Source organism: Austrofundulus limnaeus, unplaced genomic scaffold, assembly GCF_001266775.1.
Source record: "Austrofundulus limnaeus strain Quisiro unplaced genomic scaffold, Austrofundulus_limnaeus-1.0 Scaffold248, whole genome shotgun sequence".
In the NCBI taxonomy this organism is placed as follows: domain Eukaryota; kingdom Metazoa; phylum Chordata; class Actinopteri; order Cyprinodontiformes; family Rivulidae; genus Austrofundulus; species Austrofundulus limnaeus.
In genome coordinates, this window is record NW_013952650.1 from 763,734 (window position 1) to 782,492 (window position 18,759).

Genomic DNA, 18,759 nt, shown 5'->3' on the forward strand with positions numbered 1-18,759 from the left:
CTCCACACACCTGCACACACTCCACACACCTGCACACACTCCACACACCTGCACACACTCCACACACCTGCACACTGAACACCATAGTCATCCTCTACAAGAGAACTGAAGTTTATTGATGTTTTTCTGTGTAAAATGCATTAAATCGTTTGCTCATTCAGAGGATTTAAATTTTGCCGTGCGGACAAACAGAATTTTAAAATCAAAGCGTGGCATCAGGAGTCTGAGCCTCGTTAGGAAAACTGAACACGCTGCATTGTGCTCCAAACACGGCTGGATAATTTGAATGATTCAGGCTTTTCGTTCCGATCGTTTCCAACAGACCGGTCTTTATTTAGCACCTGTGTAAATCTGATTGCTTCTTTGAGGCAGAGCGCAGCCTCCATCGCGCTGCAGCGTTTCAGCCCTTTATCTGTGGAATATGGTGTCCACCGCCGTCTTCATAAAACCACACAGAGAGGGTGAAGATGCACACAAAGGCGGCGCTTCTGCTTCATTTTACTTGAAGAAGCKGGAGCTAAAAATAGAGATTTGGCTCTGCAGGCGTATCAATGGGATTATCGCCCTCTGAAGAAGAATTCAGTGAAACGCAGGAAGGTGTGTTTGTGTGTGCGCGCAGATGTGAGAACTATTTCAGGATGTTTTATAGTGAGAAGTCTCACCACGGCCACAAATAGCATCACAAGTTGCATCAGCAGACGAGGTGCTGTAACATAAGTAGAACTTTGCTTTATGTTAAGTGAAGAAAAAGTCTGATTAAGAACAGGAAGTTCACTAAATGTTTAAACAACGCCAAACATGGTAGACTGTTTACATTGAGGGCAAAGTTTAAGGACTGACAAACGAACCTGAACGTTAAAGCTGAGAAGTGAAATTTTTAACATCAAAAGGATCTGAAAGGAAACCAGTGCCTGGAGTTAAGAACAGGGTGATGTTTTAGTCCGACTGCAGGTTTTGCAGTAACCGGAGGTGGTGCAGCAGGTCCTCACTGACCTGCACCTGAGTAAAGAGCTTTACTGTAATCAAAGTAAAACGCAACGCAAGTGTGAGTAGCTTCGCTTAAATTTAAATGGTCTTAAACTTTTAAAATCTTTACTACATTTAGGTAAATTCTTTGCCATCCAGGAATTACTGCTGGGATTTAGGTGGTTTTATTGAAAAGTTTGGTTTAGTTTTTGCTGAAAGATACAATAGGACGACAAAGGGACAGGACTGAGGACTCATCCCTGTGGTACGCCACAACTTACAACTTTCTGATGACGTATAAATATTAAAAGTAACAATGAATTGTAATATCTGATTCTCTTTGGGGCTGCAGCTGTGAATAGTTCAGTCGGATTTTATAAACAAACAAGATATTGAATACTCATGAGCTTCACCAGCTGTTTCCAACATTTTATCCAGGAAACCAAGGACTTCTAAACTAAAAAAAACGTGCCTTTTCACCACCGTCTGAACTGCTTGCAGTAGCTTTCAAGACACTTGTGCCAGGCTGATTGCTTTCTCATTTGTTTCAAGGTGAATGCAAATATAATCTAAAACTTTACTTTTTAACTGCAACATATTTTCCTTTGAATATCCCAAACCCTTGTCCGTATTCTAGGAATATTTGACAGAATCAGTTTAAAAAAGGCAGGGTTGCTCCTTGTCGGAGATAAACCAGGTGTGTTCCACTCCAGGGGAAACATTTCAATTCCGCATTTCATATTTTCCCAACAGTTTGCCCAGGACAAATCTAAGTTGTTGACATTTTGTTGTTGCGTTACGCTAATTAATTTTTCAGGAGAGTATTTTTTGCTTTTATTGTGTTAAATGTTGTCCTAAACTTATAGTTTTTTTTTTATCTTTTATTTTTCCTTCCAACATTTGCCTTTGGATAATTTTTCTTGTTTTAAATCAGGCCAACGCGATTAAAAATGTAATTCAAGTGAAAAATATGAGTACTTCTGTAGAAAATTACCAAAGCGTCTACATATATTAGAACAAAAAGTACAGATATTGCTTTTATAACCACGTTAAATATAAAACCCTCTGCGTTATTTTAAAGCTGTGTTGTTTTTTAATATGTCATCGCTGTTCCAGACTCAGTTATTAGTATTCGTATCGGTAAGTACTCAAATTAAAGAATGTTTTATTGTTGCATCTGTAATTGCATCAGTAAATGCCCAGGTGTAACACGGTGACCACCGGGCAGAACGAGCAACAAACCAAGCATCAAATCAACAATTTCTGCCTTCGGGTTTGTTTTTTAAGAGTTATTTTAATGGTTTCAGGTCTTAATAATGTGTTTTAATGCGTTTAATCAACTGAAGGGATTATTTAGACTGAAATATAATCAAATCTAACCCAATTTATTTAAATATGACTAAGAAAAAAAAGGAAATAGACAAGACAGTTCCTCATTCCTTTTCTAACTCTTCAAATTACAATTACAACCTTTAACAGTTTCAAAGTGGACCGACGCCAGAAGCAAAGTGCTCGCATTTTCAATCAATAACTGCAAGAAAATATTTATCTCACCAGAGATGTTATCAACCAATCAGGGAAGCTTTCTGCAACCAAACCAGAGAGAATCAATTTTGAAAACTGTTTAAAAACACTGTGAAAGTCTCTTCCCTCCTTTTTTCCTTCACTCCGTCACGCAGGCGACGCTGCGATATTTACTGAAAGCGTTCACATGCTTAAACGCCACGCCGATTAAACCACGCAGACGTCACGGTTTGTCAGGCGCCGCTGCTGAAAACACGATGAAACACCGTCTGTCAGCAGATAAAAGAGTGTTTTAGACGTACTCGTTCTTGATGAAGGCGTACTTGTTGATGGTCTCGATCACGTCCTTGAAGAGGATCTTGGAGGTGAGGGTGTAGCCGTGGTGAACGATGGGCTCGCCGTCCTGACCGTCCCAACAGTCCACTGCGAGAATCCAGGGAGAAAACGCGTGAGGCAGTTAACATTTGGGACGATCGGCCGGAATCTGAGCGCGCCCTCACCTTCCACGCAGCGGCAGCCGGCCTGCAGCACCCAGGCGTACATGTCCACCCTGGACTGCGACATCAGCTGGTCGCCCATCAGGTACGTGTTGTGCGACGAGGCGATGAAGTAGTTGCACAGCGGCTGGGTCATGTCCTGGTTCACGCTGTAGAACTCCGGGTTGAAGATGTCCCCAGCTGGACTGCGCATGTAGTTTGTAAAACCTGGAAAGGAAAATTCCTAAAATCAGAGAGGTGACTAAAGAAAAGATCACCAACGCCAGCGAGCAGATTATCAAAATAAAAGTGTTTCAAAAGAACCCACCGTCTATTCCTAAAACCTCCTGCTTCTGGTTCTCGGAGCACGGCTCAAACTTGTTGATGATCTCCAGGCAGTGATCCTTGCTCACTTTGGTCATCTGCAGAGGGAGAACACAGGTTAAAAAACAAAACCTACTTTAGAGGAAATCACACAGAGACGTGAGGAGCGTACATGTTCCTGTTCTCTTCATGTTTACAGTAAAACTCGGCTGCAGCTGCTCTTCAGACACGTTTCGATCTATCAGATCATCAATAAATGAGGGCAGTCACGTCCCTCTGCCTGAGTCGATGAGTTTGTGACGATTTAAACCAAACGTTTCACTAAAAGACAACATTATAAAAGCTTAACGTTGATTATGTGAAGATGAAAGTCCAATCTGGAGGAGAGGGGGGTCCGGACCTCCCTGCTCGAGCAGCTGAATGATGCCTGTCACCTCCTCTGGACGACTTTAATCTGGCCTCCTGTTCTAATGTAAACAACCTTGGTGTTATTTTTGGTCAGTACATGTTTATTAACCCCTACATTAAAAATGTTACCAGGACCGCCTTCTTCCACCTGTGTAATTTCACTAAAATTATTAACATTTTGTCTAAAAATGACGCGGAAAAACTGATTCGTTTATTTATCAGGTCTAGACTGGATTACTGTAATTCTTTATTATCTGGGCTCCAAAAAACTCTCTAAGAAGTCTTCAGTTAATCCAAAATGCTGCTGATAGAGTTTTAATGAGAGTTGGAAGGAGAGATCATATTTCTCCAGTTTTAGCTTCTCTCCACTGGCTCCCTGTCAAATTCAGAGCAGAATTTAAAATATTACTCCTAACATACAAAGCTGTTAACAACCAAGCTCCATCATATATTAAACATCTTATTGTTCCATACTTTCCTAAAGGGCTCGACACACGGGAGGCGACGTCGCTCGCTCTCCATTCATTTCCTATGGAGCCTGTGCGGTGAGGCGACAATCGCTTGCCCTCCTCCAGCTAAGCGACCGGCGAAAATAGTGCATGTGAAATTTCACGTTCGTACACGTAGACGTGCACACGCGAGCTTGCGACGCGACACATGAAAGTTGAAAAATGTTCGACTTTTGTCGCTGTCGCTTAAGGGCTCGACACACGTGGAGCGACAAACTACAGCGATTAACGGCTGTCATCGCAGCCAGGGTGAAACCCGACACACGGGAAGCGATCGCAGCGTTGCGAATCGCGCTCTCAGGTCGCTTGTTTTCACGAAATTTGATTGGTTCTTGACTCTGAAGGGGGGTGTGCATTACAGACGTGTAAACTAAACAAATCTTGCGATGCTAATGATATTGAAAAACAAACACACATCTAGATACAGTTTTATGAGGAAAAACTTACCATAAACTTCACCCTGGTGCCAATAAATTCCCACAAAGCTTTTTAGTAATCACTTGGTGAAAGTGTTAGCTAACTGCAGTGTGTAGCATACTCTCCTCTCATTGGTCAGCCAATGAAACCCTCGCTGATTGGTTGTACACTAACCGACAGCGACAAAAGTTGAACATTTTTCAACTTTCATATGTCGCGTCGCAAGCTCGCGTGTGCACGTCTACGTGTACGAGCGCGAAATTMKACATGCACTATTTTCGCCGGTCACTTAGCTGGAGGAGGGCGAGCGATTGTCGCCTCGCCGCACAGGCTCCATAGGAAATGAATGGAGAGCGAGCGATGACGCCTCCCGTGTGTCGAGCCCCTTATCGTACAACCAATCAGCGAGGGTTTCATTGGCTGACCAATGAGAGGAGAGTATGCTACACACTGCTGTTAGCTAACACTTTCACCAAGTGATTACTAAAAAGCTTTGTGGGAATTTATTGGCACCAGGGTGAAGTTTATGGTAAGTTTTTCCTCATAAAACTGTATCTTGATGTGCGTGTTTTTCAATATCATTAGCATCGCAAGGTTTGGTTTAGTTTACACGTCCGTAATGCACACCCCCTTCAGAGTCAAGAACCAATCAAATTTCATGAAGACAAGCGACCTGAGAGCGCGATTCGCAACGCTGCGATCGCTATCGCGTCCCGTGTGTCGGGTTTCACCCTGGCTGCGATGACAGCCGTTAATCGCTGTAGTTTGTCGCTGCCCGTGTGTCGAGCCCTTAACAGAGCACTTCGCTCTCAGACTGCAGGTTTACTTGTGGTTCCTGGAGTTGCTAAAGTAAAATAGGAGGCAGAGCTTTCAGTTATCAAACTTGAATTGAATGGAGACAAAAAAAGGTGCAGTAGTGTCGCAACTAAAACTTTACTGTTTATTTCCCACATTATTCAAATCTTATCAGATTTTAGTGAATCCACCTCCAGCTCAGAGATTTTAATCCAGTTTTCTGCTGCAGGAAGAAACAAACTGTTACCAGAACACCTGTCAGGTAAACACCTTTATATTCATCCAACCCTGATAAAAACAAACATCTGCAGGATCTTGGAAACAAATCAAACTCAATCTTTTACAGACAGAAATAATCCAGGTGGATTTAAATCCCTCTGTGAAGATTATTCTCATTAAAACATCCAGGTTTGGTGTAAAACCAGCCAACAGTTTTATTACTGAAATACTAAAAACACATTTCAAACCAAAGAGACAAAAATAACTGCGTCTTGTTTTTGTTTCCCACCTGAATTAAATCTTCAACCCACTGAATTACAGCAGCACAAACCAACAAGGACTTATAAATCCCGTCTCTGCAGGAGCTGATGAGGGGTTTAAATTAGCTTTTTAGATTTTAAACCAAAAGAAAAAGTTATTTTTCCCTGAAGGGTCACACGAGGAGCGGCGGGCTGGACTGACCAGTTAAAACTCATTTCTGCCAAATTAAAATTCTACAAATAGCTTTAAATTATGTTTTTTATTAACTGGTGAGGGTAGACAGAGAAATAAAGCTTTTATTCATGTTTAATAATTTGTGCCATCTTAATAACTGACATTTTAAAAAGTTTATCTACTGATGTGATGTGTTTGAGAGGTTTACAAAATAAAAGAAATGACCCTGAAAATTTAACTAAAATAAGCTAAAACATTAATTTAAACATTTTTGATAACTGACAGAAAAACAGCATCATTATTTAAACAACTTTAAATATAATCTGATTTCAAAATAAGAGTATTTTGATTTGTGAGCAGAATGATTTATTCTGATTTTCCATCGACCTCCTGAAAGGCCAGACGTGGCCGCGGGCCAGGAAACGCTCAGATCTGCTTCTGGTGATAACAAGGGGGGTTCTAAAAGGTGGCACCTCAGCAGGAACGTCACGTTCTGCGCCTCGCCACCACATGAAAAGAAGAGTATCGGACTAATTAACAAAAGGTGCTGCTCGGACAGGCGAACCTTTTGCTCGTGCTCCAGGAAGCGGGTGAGGTCGTCCGTGTCGAGGTGGTCTTTGTGGTTGCTGTAGGTGAGCATGAGGAGGTACAGGTCCCTGCGGGTCGACATCATCTTGTAGAACGAGCAGAACTCCTCGAAGCCCAGAGTTCCCTGGTTGTCGTCTGTGTCTGCCTCCTGCACACAACACAGGGAAACATTTAGACGTTAGATTTAATCACTTATTTAAGCTTCTTCACCCTCAGGTTTTAATCACAGGCAGTAAAGAGATCTCACTGTAACATTAAACATCTGATAAACATTTACTTCAGCTATAAACAAGACGGTACAATTACTGTAAAAAAATAAAAATAAATGTTGCCCTTTAATCACACAAAACATTCTGGATACATGATGACAAGATACTCTCCAGCAACTCCAGCTTGAATGTTAATTATGGACAATTTCTGATGTTGAGCCTTTTTAAATGGAACTGGAGCGATTTAACAGAAGGTATGTAGAAATGATAAACAAAAGATGCTTCATCGAAGGAAAACCTCACAGTTAGCTTTTTGGATATCGTGTTAGCTCCTGAGCTAATACAAACATCAATAGCTCCAGAGCTAATGTTATTAGCTTGGGATAGCATGTTTATTACTCTGTAGCATTGGCTCCTTAGCTATTATTATTAGAACAGGAGCTAACAGCATGTATTAGTAATTTATATAAGTTAGCCTCCAAGTTAATACTATTAGCTCTGGAGCTAACAACATATACTAGGAGTCGACCCATACATCGGCCGCCGATATTTTTGGCCGATTTGCGTTTTTTCCTTGTATCGGTATCGGCCGATACGCTGTCCGTTCGGCCGATCCGTTCTTTGGGTCACGCAAGCGCATGTGTCCGCCCCTTCCCCCGGGGAGAGCGCAGCAGCTAATGTTGTGAGACAGAGTGCTAACAACAACAAGGGTGAGTTATGAACTATAAATGTGTTTTAACTGTCTAATTTAGCTGTTTCTACCCTCTGTGTTGGAATATGAAGGAAGAGAGAACAGCTGTGTTTAAGTTTCTTTTCCAGACGGGAGCGCTGCGACATGTTTCACTTTCACCTTCACACCACACTGTAATCAGCGTGTCTGTGTTGTTTTTCTTTTTAAAAATGCTGGAGCTGCTCACATGAGGCATAGAAAAACACCTCCATTGTTCTCCCTGCTGGATTAAAATAAAAAAAGCTTTCGGTCTTTTCTCGCTGAACGTTTTAGTGAGCGCAGCCGTCCACCATCATGTGTACCAGACACTGCTCACATCACGTTTACTGGGACCACAGTGGTGATGCTGGTTCTCTTCGGTGTACATTTCAAACTGTGATCTAAAGTTAACGTCAGCTGGTTTAAATGCATTTTTTGCCTGGTGTTAAAAACGGGAGCAGCAGACTGAGGCAGAGATGCTGTGAGCGCTGTGTGTGTGAAGTCCTCACAAAGATAGCAAGATGTGTGTGTGTCTCTTCTTTTTCTTTGTGTTGCTCTGACAGTTTTATTTAGGCTTGTTGCTGTTTTTGCATCAAAAATGCTGGGATATTAAAAAATAGTCATTTTATGTAAAAAATATTATTCTTATTAATATACAAATAAGAACAGAATATTTAGCACTAGATAAAATAAATAATGAATTTATTTATTTTTAATTTTTTTAAAAGAAGAAATCCTGTGTGGTAGCACTTAATACAGCCTGCATCAGACAAGGCTTAGTTATTAAATGGGTTTTTTTTGTTTGTTTTGTTTTAAATTGAGACCTGTGTAACATTTGTTAACATTCTTATTTTTATCATGTTAATGGAGGAAGAAAAAGTAGTATCGGCTTCAAGAATCGGCCAAAAAATATCGGCTGCACGTTTCAGCGTATCGGTTAGACTGATGTTAAAAAAAAAAACCTGTATCGGTCGATCTCTAACATATACACACATATTATTACTAATACTAATAATAATATCAGCAATGTATGTATGAAGTTAGCTCTCCAGCTAATATTATTAGCTTGGAAGCTAACCCCACATATGAATTAGTAAATTAGCTCTGGAGCTAACACCATATATATTAATACAGTATATACAGTATTACTAACATCACATTTGATTGTTTCAACTCATATAATACAAAATATAAATTTGTTGTCTCATTATAGCTTTTTAGTCTCAACTTTGCAAGTCTCTGCAGAACATGTCCTGTGGGCGGAGACGGCCCAAATCGTGATTGGCGGAGGTCTTAATGTGGGCGGAGACGGCCCAAATCGTGATTGGCGGAGGTCTTAATGTGGGCGGAGACGGCCTAAGAGCCATGACTGGTTGGATTGACGACGGGATTTGAAGAGACTGGAGGAAGCGGGGAGTAGCAAAACGAAATTTGAACGTCGTACGTGTGAAGAGATGTGTAACAATAATATGGTTCGGTCAAACCATCCCTAACCAGCCTGTAAAAAGACATGGATTTTTACAGGCTGGTTAGGGATGTTTTGACCGAACCATATTATTGTTACACATCTCTTCACATGTACGACGTTCAAATTTCCTGCAGCTAGCACTTTCCTTTCTCAAGTTATAACTAAAATTAATCTTAAAGAAACATGTCGCTTCCTGCCTGACTCGACCAAGCTGCTCCCCGCTGCCTCCAGCCTCAAACCCCTCCGTCAATCCGACCAATCACATCTCCTGGGCCGTTTCCGCCCACATCAAGGCCTCCGCCAATCACGATTTTAGTCCGTCTCTGCCCACAGGACAACACGTACTGCAGAGACCCCCTTCTCCAACTTTGTGCTTTAGTCTCAACTGTAAAGCATCACTGAAATTGTATCAAATTAAATTATTAAAATTAAATAAATTGTAACAAAATAGCGACGTGCTTACGTTAAAAATGTAAAACATTTTTTAAGCAATTAAGATGTTTTCATGTGTCACAAACTACAAGTGAGTAGATTAGAGAAATAACTTGAGGCAATGAGCAATACCTTGAAAATTAGAGCTAAAATGAGATTAATAAAAAAGCACAGGGTCACACCGTGACCCGTGTAATCTTTGCTTCAGTTTGACCATAATGGCCTCCATATGCTGCACAGCGCCGACTGCAGCCCGATGACGTCCAAACCAGCTGGAGTTTGGCCTCCGAGCCGCTCGGCGTGATCCGAGAGCAGCAGATAGAAGCTAAAACTGTTGATGAAGCTCGTGTTTTTAAATTAACTTCTCTCAGCAACATTTTACTACATAGTAGTGAGAGTGTGAGCGTACAGGGGTGAGAATATTTGACCCTCCACATCTGCAGTAATCTGTGAGGAACGGCACATCTTTCTCTTTTTATAGAAACATTCGTCACTTGGGAGGCATCTCAGACCCATAATATGAAAAAAAAACAAAAGTGGAGCAACATCTTAAAAACACAAAGCAAGCATCAGCCGAGTCCTTTTCTGTTCCCAACATCCTGATGAATTATTCATGAAGCTCCACACTGAAGTTATTAGAAAGCGTGTTCTTTTATCTCAGCCGGTGGAGGAGAAATTCACCAGTTTTTATGCTGACGAAAGCGTAACCTTTTCCACCTACACCTGAACTTTTCTGCAGTGATTAAACTCTCTGCTTGCAGCTCATTTCAAACACGCAGGTCTTTAATCCAGCCAGTCATCCGAGCTTTAATTTGTCGCCACAAAAAGACCAAACGATTCTGCTGTGTGATGAAATATCAAACGATCCGACTCCTCCCGTCTCGGATCAGACAGAAACGTGACGGAGAACGACGGTAACTACGCCTAACTAGGTTAAGTGGCCGACACAAATCTTCACTGATGTCCGAAGACGCAGTCAGAGCGTGATCAGTGTGTTTACCCCCGCTTTACACCAGAGGCCATCTGCGTCCCAGCAGCACCATATGGACCACCTTACAGCGGGCCGGCCGGCTGCTCTGCAGAAAGGAGGCTAAGCCAACACGTTTAACACATTAATCCCTGTTGGGTCAGGAGCTGAGCCGCCCGTTAGCCAACATCTGCAGCAGTCACGGTGCCAGCGCTGATCAGCAACAAGCAGGTGCTTACAGCAGATTCATGTGACCCCAGAAGTCCTCTCATGATACATCTGACCCAGCTCAGAACAGCACCACAACTCTTTTTGGGTAAATGTTGCACCTTTTATTGAGAAATCAAGAGAAAAGATCAACTCTGCCATCATAAGGGGTCACCACAAACCAATCCTGATGTAACCTGGGCTCAAACCTGCGGCCTCAGGATTACAACACAGTACTGACCGTCAAACCACCTAGGCCTCTGCCAGTGTTAGAAAATAATAAATTATGAAACAATTGAGCTTAAAGAATTTTTTGGCAAAATGGGGAAAATTACAGAATTTGTCAAGATGCTTTAAATAACGTGTCAAACTGAAGGACCGCAGGCCAAATGTGGCCCACCACAGCATTTCATCTGGTCCGCAAAAATAACAAGCTGCTTTGAAGCAAGCACTGACCGTAAACCACATCTCCCATAATGCATGTTGATTATTTTACCTACAAAATGATATCCCACCACTAGATGGAGCTACACAGGGTTCAAATGTAGCCGTGTAAAATCTATAGTTTGTTACATTTTCGCCGACTACTTTTGCTGCAGCCCAGTTATACTGGGACATGGGAATTTCCCACTTACAAGTCGTAAATTTAAACATTAATTCACTGTCTCTTATTTTTAATAGTATTTCTGTAGTACTTATTTCACATTTAGTCAGTCGTACTCGTAGTACTTTTCAGTGTTTATAGGAGGACGTGTTAAAACACTGTTTACATGCAGGAAATACCAGGATGAGCTCGGTTACTGTTTGTTAGCAGGGTTCAGGAACATGACATTTAGTCCAAATATGACAACCGTTTTAAATTCTAGAAAAATGCTTTAATTTAATTGTGGTCTTTTCCAGAGATGAAAAGTGATTTTCTAATGTTTTAAATCTAGTTAATATAGACAAATTTGTAGAATTGAAGTGACTGCCACAATTGTTTTAAGCTTTTTTTATTTTCCAGTCTGAGGACTTTATTTTTTTGAGTCGAGTTAGAGCAATCACTTCAAAAAAGGAGGGTGACGCTTAAAACAGCTGATTTATCGTGTGCAAAAATTCAGCTCCAAAAACAAACCTGATGCAGCGTCGTAACATCAATATACAAAAAGGTTATTTAAAGGCCTGGTGACAAACTTCCTCRATAATCCTGTCAGAATAACAGCAAGTATAAAAACCCAAACTGTAGCGTTTGGAATAAAACTTCAGCTGTCACGGCGCTGATACATTTTATTCAGCTCAGCGATGGCTGCAGGAACTAAACTATTTCTGTACCGCTGTGTTCACCATCTCAGGGCCGAGGCTCAAAGTCACTCTGAAAACAGAGAGCGACACGCTTCAAAATGCATTCAGTAATCCACTGTACCTGCATAATGTACAGGAAGTCTGGATACAAACCCAACTGTTCAGAATAAAAACACTTCATTATCTGGTTCAGGAAGTTCCTCTCCTCCATATAATTAAATGACACCACCAAATAATAAAAACAGATTTGGTATGAGTCTAATAAACTGATTGTGCAGAAACTCTACCTTGAACATCTGTTTGACCTTCTGTCGAGGCAGGTTCACGTTGAGTTTGTGCAGAAGCTGAAGAACCTCGCTGATGCTCAGGCTGCCGTCGCCGTTCTTATCGGCCTCGGTGAACGTCTGTTTCAGCCACGTTAAAAAAAGGGGGCGGGGTTAAGGAAAATTCAGGATGTTAATTTTTAAAATCTGAAGCAGGTCTTTCAGCGAGCTGTCCTCATAGGCCTCGTAAAGGATATTGGTCTCGAGTGCGCTGCCTCTTTGCCAGACTGTCCTCATCGCTGATTCCTGCCATCAGGTACTTGAGTCCAGTGATCCAGGTCCGGGCCTCCTCTCCGGTGCCGGACACCAGGTCCAGGGACTCCATGTGTTCGCCATAATACAGGCTGAAGCAACAGTTTGGGTCGAAGCAGCCCTCAGAGTACCGCTGGAAGATCTCCGACTTTTTGCCCTCGCAGACCTCACGAATTGAGTCGATGGAAACTGAGGAAACAAAGACAGAAATTTAGCTGGAAATGAAAGAAAGCCGAGGAGATTAACTGCTTTATTGTTTACAGGTGTGTTTTATTGTTAAGGGTGGTGGTTCCCTGCTGGAGGAAACAAGTAATTTTTACTTACAATTACACGGCCATGGTACTTAAAAACACAATGATTTAATGTCAAGACGGTCAGAAGTTCCAGAGTCAAGACGGTCAGAGGTTCCAGAGTCAAGAGGGTCAGAGGTTCCAGAGTCAAGAGGGTCAGAGGTTCCAGAGTGAGGTTCCAGAGTCAAGAGGGTCAAAGGTTCCAGAGTCAAGACGGTCAGAGGTTCCAGAGTCAAGACGGTCAGAGGTTCCAGAGTCAAGACGGTCAGAGGTTCCAGAGTCAAGACGGTCAGAGGTTCCAGAGTCAAGACGGTCAGAGGTTCCAGAGTCAAGACGGTCAGAGGTTCCAGAGTATAGTTAGTCAGAGGTTCCAGAGTATAGTTAGTCAGAGGTTCCAGAGTATAGTTAGTCAGAGGTTCCAGAGTATAGTTAGTCAGAGGTTCCAGAGTATAGTTAGTCAGAGGTTAAAACAAGTGAATGAGTATATGTGGATGGATGTTTTGAAGAAACATTAGTAGCAGAATAATAAAGTAGAATCCAAATCCAGGGGGTAACCAAAAGTCCTGATGAGGTAAAGACCACCCCACTACCACCACAGTCCAACATGAAACCATTTGTTCTGATCCGCCAGAGAAGATGTGTGTTTTGTGTTGTTGGGGCATGTGTGGGTGTGTGTGTTTTGTGTTGTTGAGGCGTGTGTGTAAAACACTATTTGGGCAGATTAAAACTGATGAATAATTAAACTGACTTAAGGAGCTTATTATTTCCAGGACTACAGAGGAGGGGAAGCAACAGGAAACTGATCCTTTAAGCCGCCATGGGACCGCCAGTGCCCCCACGCACAGCCCCACCCCCTGTCTTTTATTCACAACCAGGGAAACAGTTTTATTCACCTGTTGAAGGATCTGTGCAGGGAGAATAAAAGGTCAAGTTTTTATAAAACAAATCACACCACAAAGGGAGGAAAATTGCTAGAAGAAAAAAATATATCAGCTTTTGAGTGAAAATGTCAAACAAATATTTCAGCTGGTACCACTGGACCTGTTCCTGGTACACGTTAGAGGACACTCTGAACCACAGGAAACATGCATAGCGTTCTGCAGGAAACTCACTCCTGGCCTTCTCGTTTTTGCGCGATGGCCTCCAGCGGATGCAGGACTTGTGTTCGTCCAGAAAGAAGAACCGGACCAGACCTTTGGAGCCGCCGCGGAGCTTCACCATCTGGGTCCCCAGCTGCATGGAGTTCATGCATTTCTCCACTGAAAGACACAGAAAATAAAACTTCAAATATAGAATCTGTGGCTCACAACCAAAGGACTGAAATGTTGAAAAAAAATATTTAAAAAAAAGCTGAAACTAAGCTGGCAGAAGTTAAAACAGAAACCTAAAAATCAGACGAACAAACGCAACACAATGCTAAAACCACCAGCAGAAAAGTAGCTAAAGTCTAAACCCAGCAAAATGGAAGCGAAAGCCAAGCAAAACAGTAGCTAAAAGCTGAGGCAACCCAGAACAGTAGCTATAAGCTAAAGCCAAGCATTTGCTAAGATCAAACCCCAGCAGAACAGAAACTAAAAGCTAAAATCAGCATAACTGAAGCTAAATCAAAGCAAAACAGTAGCTAAAAAACTACAACTAACAGAACAATAGCTAAAGGCTAAAGTCAACAAAACAGCTACAAATTTAAGCCAAGAAAAACAGTAGCTAAAAGTTGATGCTGACCAGAACAGAAGCTAAATGCTAAGCTAACAAAACAGTAACAAAATGCTAAAGCAAACAAAAGTCAAAAGCTAAAGTCAACAAAATATTAGCTAAATGCTAAAGTAAGCCAAGCAAAGTACTACCTAAAAGCTTAGGCCAGCTAAACAGACACTAAAGCCAAGAAAAACAATAGCCAAAAGCTAAAGCAAACAAAATAGTCAAAAGATAAAGCCAACAATACATTAGCTAAATGCTAAAGCAAGCCAAGCAAAGTAGTAGCTAAAAGCTTAGGCCAGCTAAAGTTAACAGTAGCCAAAAGCTAATGCCAACAAAACATTAGCTAAATGCTAAAGCAAGCCCAAAACAGTAGCTAAAAGCTGAGGCTAGCCAGAACTGTAACTAGAAGAAGAGTAACTAAAAGATAAAGCAAGCTAAACGGTGACAAAAATGACAACAGTAGCTAAAAACAGCATGTATGCTAGATTACAAAGAATTGTTAAAAAAATGATTTCAAAGCATTTGAGGAAAATAATTATTCGTCAAATAAAAGTCAGAAAAACAAACAGTTGTAATGTTCAGAATAAGCTGAAGGTTTTGATGCAACAACATGAAACAACCGACAGTCTGCATTAAAAACACTCGCTCAGCGTTCACACACAAAAAAATAAAATAAATAAAAAACTGAGGTTGGAAATTTGACAGGAAGAGAACCGTTGGAGTGTGTGACAGAAATCTGTTGTTTCTGTATCGACACAGTAATTTACTTCACACCAACATGAACACAACATTTTAGAGTAAAGACGTTGGACCTGCAGCTGACAGGCTCGCTCTGTGGAAGACGTAAAAACAGCCGAAGACCGTTTCTCCACCTTTAAAGGAAAAAGCCGCCAGCAGAACGTAAAGTGCTCCTCAAACACGCGAGGCTCGGATCACAACCCGGACACCAGCTTCAATCAGCCGAACTGAGATCCTTAATGGAGCCACTAAAACCAGGACTGTGTGTCAGGAACCCAGCAGGGCTGCAGATACTGTCTGCAACCTTATTTTCAATTATCAAGTGTCTCTCGCATCAAATCAAACATTTCACTGCAGCAGACAGACGCCTCAGAGTACAGCTGCTGGTACTTTTCTACTGCAGATACAGGAAATGTATCAAATCCTGTTAAACTGTCTTTATGCTAGTTCAAGGTGTTTTTATATGCAGTAAATATCCTACAGCAGTTAGAAGTATTCACCACCAAGAATTCTCTTGGTTGTTTCTTTGTTTTGGACATAACTTTCTTTTTAAAGATATAAGCTTTTGTGAAATGAGAAAATGAAAAAATAAAACAGTAAATCTTAAAAAGCTGCAGCAAAGAGAAGCTTTCTGTGTTCCTACCATCAGCTGTGGTCTGAACTCTGGGTAGTGACCAAAAGAACTCAGGATGAAACAATTCCTCAAATTATTCAAGCAGTTAAACTATTAAAAATCCTCGATGCTAATTATTTGCCTCAAAACTAAAAAAAAATGTTGAATAATCGACTATTTGACAACATAATCGCAGATCAGTCAACTACCAAGATAGTCATTAGTTAGACAGGTCTACAGGAAAGATAGGACCCCGGTCCGACCCAAAGACACCTTGGCCAGGACCCCGGTCCGACCCAAAGACACCTTGGCCAGGACCCCGGTCCGACCCAAAGACAACTTTGCCAGGATCCCAATCTGACCCAAAGACAACTTGGACAGGACCCTGGTCCGACCCAAAGACAACTTGGACAGGACCCTGGTCCGACCCAAAGACAACTTGGACAGGACCCTGGTCCAACCCAATGACACCTTGGCCAGAACTTGATTCCGACACAGACAACTTTACCGGGACTCCGGTCCAACCCAAAGACACATTGGCCAGGACTCCGATCCGACCCAAAGACACCTTGGCCAGGACCTGATTCCGACCCAAAGACAACTTTACCAGGACTCCGGTCCGACCTAAAGATGCATTGGCCAGGACCCTGATCCGACCCACAGACACCTTGGCCAGGACCTGATTCCGACACAAAGACAACTTTACCAGGACCTGATTCCGACCCAAAGACAACTTTGCCAAGACTCCGGTCCGACCTAAAGACGCATTGGCCAGGACCCCAATCTGACCCAAACACACCTTGGACAGGACACCTGGAGAGAACTCCGGTCCAACCCAAACACACCTGGACAGATATTTTATTTTTTGTATTTGATCTGTGGGAGAAAACCAGAGCACCAGGAGAAAACCCACGAACGCACAAGAAGAACATATAAACTCCACACAGATCAGCTCCAGGCCAGGAGGAGACATCTCTGACTTCTGTGCTGTGAAAACGTACACAACCCTAAAAACAGACAATAGGGTCTCATTTCTCCACAACACACTGAGCAGAAACAAGCCGAGCAGCATCCAGCAGCGACCCATCGCTCCAGCTGAGAATTGATCCGGCCTCACAGAGGTCTCTCTGCTCTCGACCCGCCCCCGGTGGTATTGTTAATGTACTCCAGTCCTGCTTTCCTGACCTCTGCGATCGAATTCCTGCACAGAGGAGCATTAACCAACTCCAGCGCACAACAAACACCAGCAGGGACCGAGGGTCATTAAAATGTTCGGCTCTCTGCTCGCTGAAAGGTCCCACCGGCTCGGAGTAGCTGTTGAGCAACTTTCCTCCATAAAACGTTCTGTTGAATGTAAAACTATGATAACGAGGCGACCCAGAAGCTGAGGGAAACAGTTTATAACTCGCAGCAGAAACGTGAAACAATCATCCTTTTTGGACGGATCGATGCCGCAGCAAAGAACTCATTACGCTCCGACATCYATCGTACGTACGAGCTGAAATACTCACACACACCTGCACTTAATGAGACGACAGGTTAACTACTTCACCATTTATCTGAGCAAATCACAAAACAGAGCTTGCAAAATAATGTTCCCCTAAAAGTTAACATAAAACGAGACGCAAAAAAAAAAAAAAAAAAAAATCATAAGAAATTTAAAGCAGAATTCTGTTTTTATTTTGGGGAAAAAACTCTTTATGTTCTATTATTTATTATTAACCAATTAGGAACAGTTCCCCATTGTTCTGTCTGGATTTTTAACTCCAACTTCTCTTCAATGAGCTACAATAAAAACAAGATAAAACTCAAAACAGCCATGTTTACACACAGCTCTGATCTTTGCGCAAAGGTTTTCCTTCCCAGAAAATATAAAAGATGAAGTCTGGAAACATTTAAAGACATGAGGTCTGGTTTAAAACACTTACTCAGTGCTTTAAGTATAAGGAAATTTATTTTCCATGTGGTGGTGTGTGATTTGGGTCAACAGTGTTAGATAATCATTCGTTCTGATATACTGAAAACAAACCTGAACAAACTGTTTTAGTAATTTGTTTTCAGTGAGAAAAGACAAAACAACAGGACACAGGATCCATAAAGACCTGAGCCTTAATGATTTTACAGTTTAGACTCACGCAGGATGAATGTAGCACACTTGGAGAAAAAGCGTTTTATTGATTTCAAACCAAAGGGTCGTTTGTTTCTGCAGCTACAGATCAGCCTGAGAGCAGAGACCTGGGAAACAACCTGCTGACAGACGATCCTAAAAACGAGCAAATTCACAGAGAACTAGAGGAAAATATGGTTAGCATGAATGCTAATATTAAAGCTAACAAACTAAGATGGACACAGAGGCAATGCGCTAGGTTGTAACCTGTCGCCCTTTGTAGAAACTTTAATCCACTGACCCAATGACTACAAAGAGGCTGTAGAGCAGATACACGGTGCTTACTTTATCTTTGAATTATAGTAAGACTAAAACATAAAACACAAGTAACTACAAGATACATTTAGATTAGCTTTAAACATGTAGATCTGCATACTTTATAAGAACTGAAATACTCAGATTTTATTTATGAAATGTCCCATGAGCCTTTGCTGCCAGAGTGTACGTCAAACTTTCTCCAAGAGCTAAGAAACAGGAAAATAAATTAATTGTGGGTGTAATCACAAAAAATAAAAAAGGACTTAACTAAAAAAAAAAAAAGAAGTATATGGGTTTCATGTATTATTTCATCACATTTGTCCCACGGCCCTCGAACAGATTTTCATTTTTGACCCTTTTGGGGGAAAAGTTTGGGCACCCCTCTCATATCTATTAGGGGTGTAAGAAAATATCGATACACTGAAATATCGCGATATTTCATTTCCCGATACTGTATCGATATTCTAAAGCCCTGTATCGATTTTT

The 18,759-nt window shown here is 41.7% G+C and overlaps 1 protein-coding gene across 6 annotated transcripts in view; it reads right to left on the minus strand.

The window, feature by feature from the left end:
- The window catches only part of plch2a (phospholipase C, eta 2a), a 120,974-nt gene that overhangs the window by 21,145 nt on the left and 81,070 nt on the right, over window positions 1-18,759 (minus strand). For all 6 annotated transcript variants that reach the window (XM_014020330.1, XM_014020331.1, XM_014020329.1 and 3 more), the window contains 7 exons: window positions 13,912-14,058; window positions 12,455-12,698; window positions 12,222-12,351; window positions 6,639-6,809; window positions 3,295-3,388; window positions 2,991-3,194; window positions 2,793-2,913 (listed from right to left, as the gene is read on the minus strand). In XM_014020330.1, coding sequence (XP_013875784.1) covers window positions 2,793-2,913; window positions 2,991-3,194; window positions 3,295-3,388; window positions 6,639-6,809; window positions 12,222-12,351; window positions 12,455-12,698; window positions 13,912-14,058 — 1,111 coding nt within the window. The remainder of the gene's footprint in view (window positions 1-2,792; window positions 2,914-2,990; window positions 3,195-3,294; window positions 3,389-6,638; window positions 6,810-12,221; window positions 12,352-12,454; window positions 12,699-13,911; window positions 14,059-18,759) is intronic.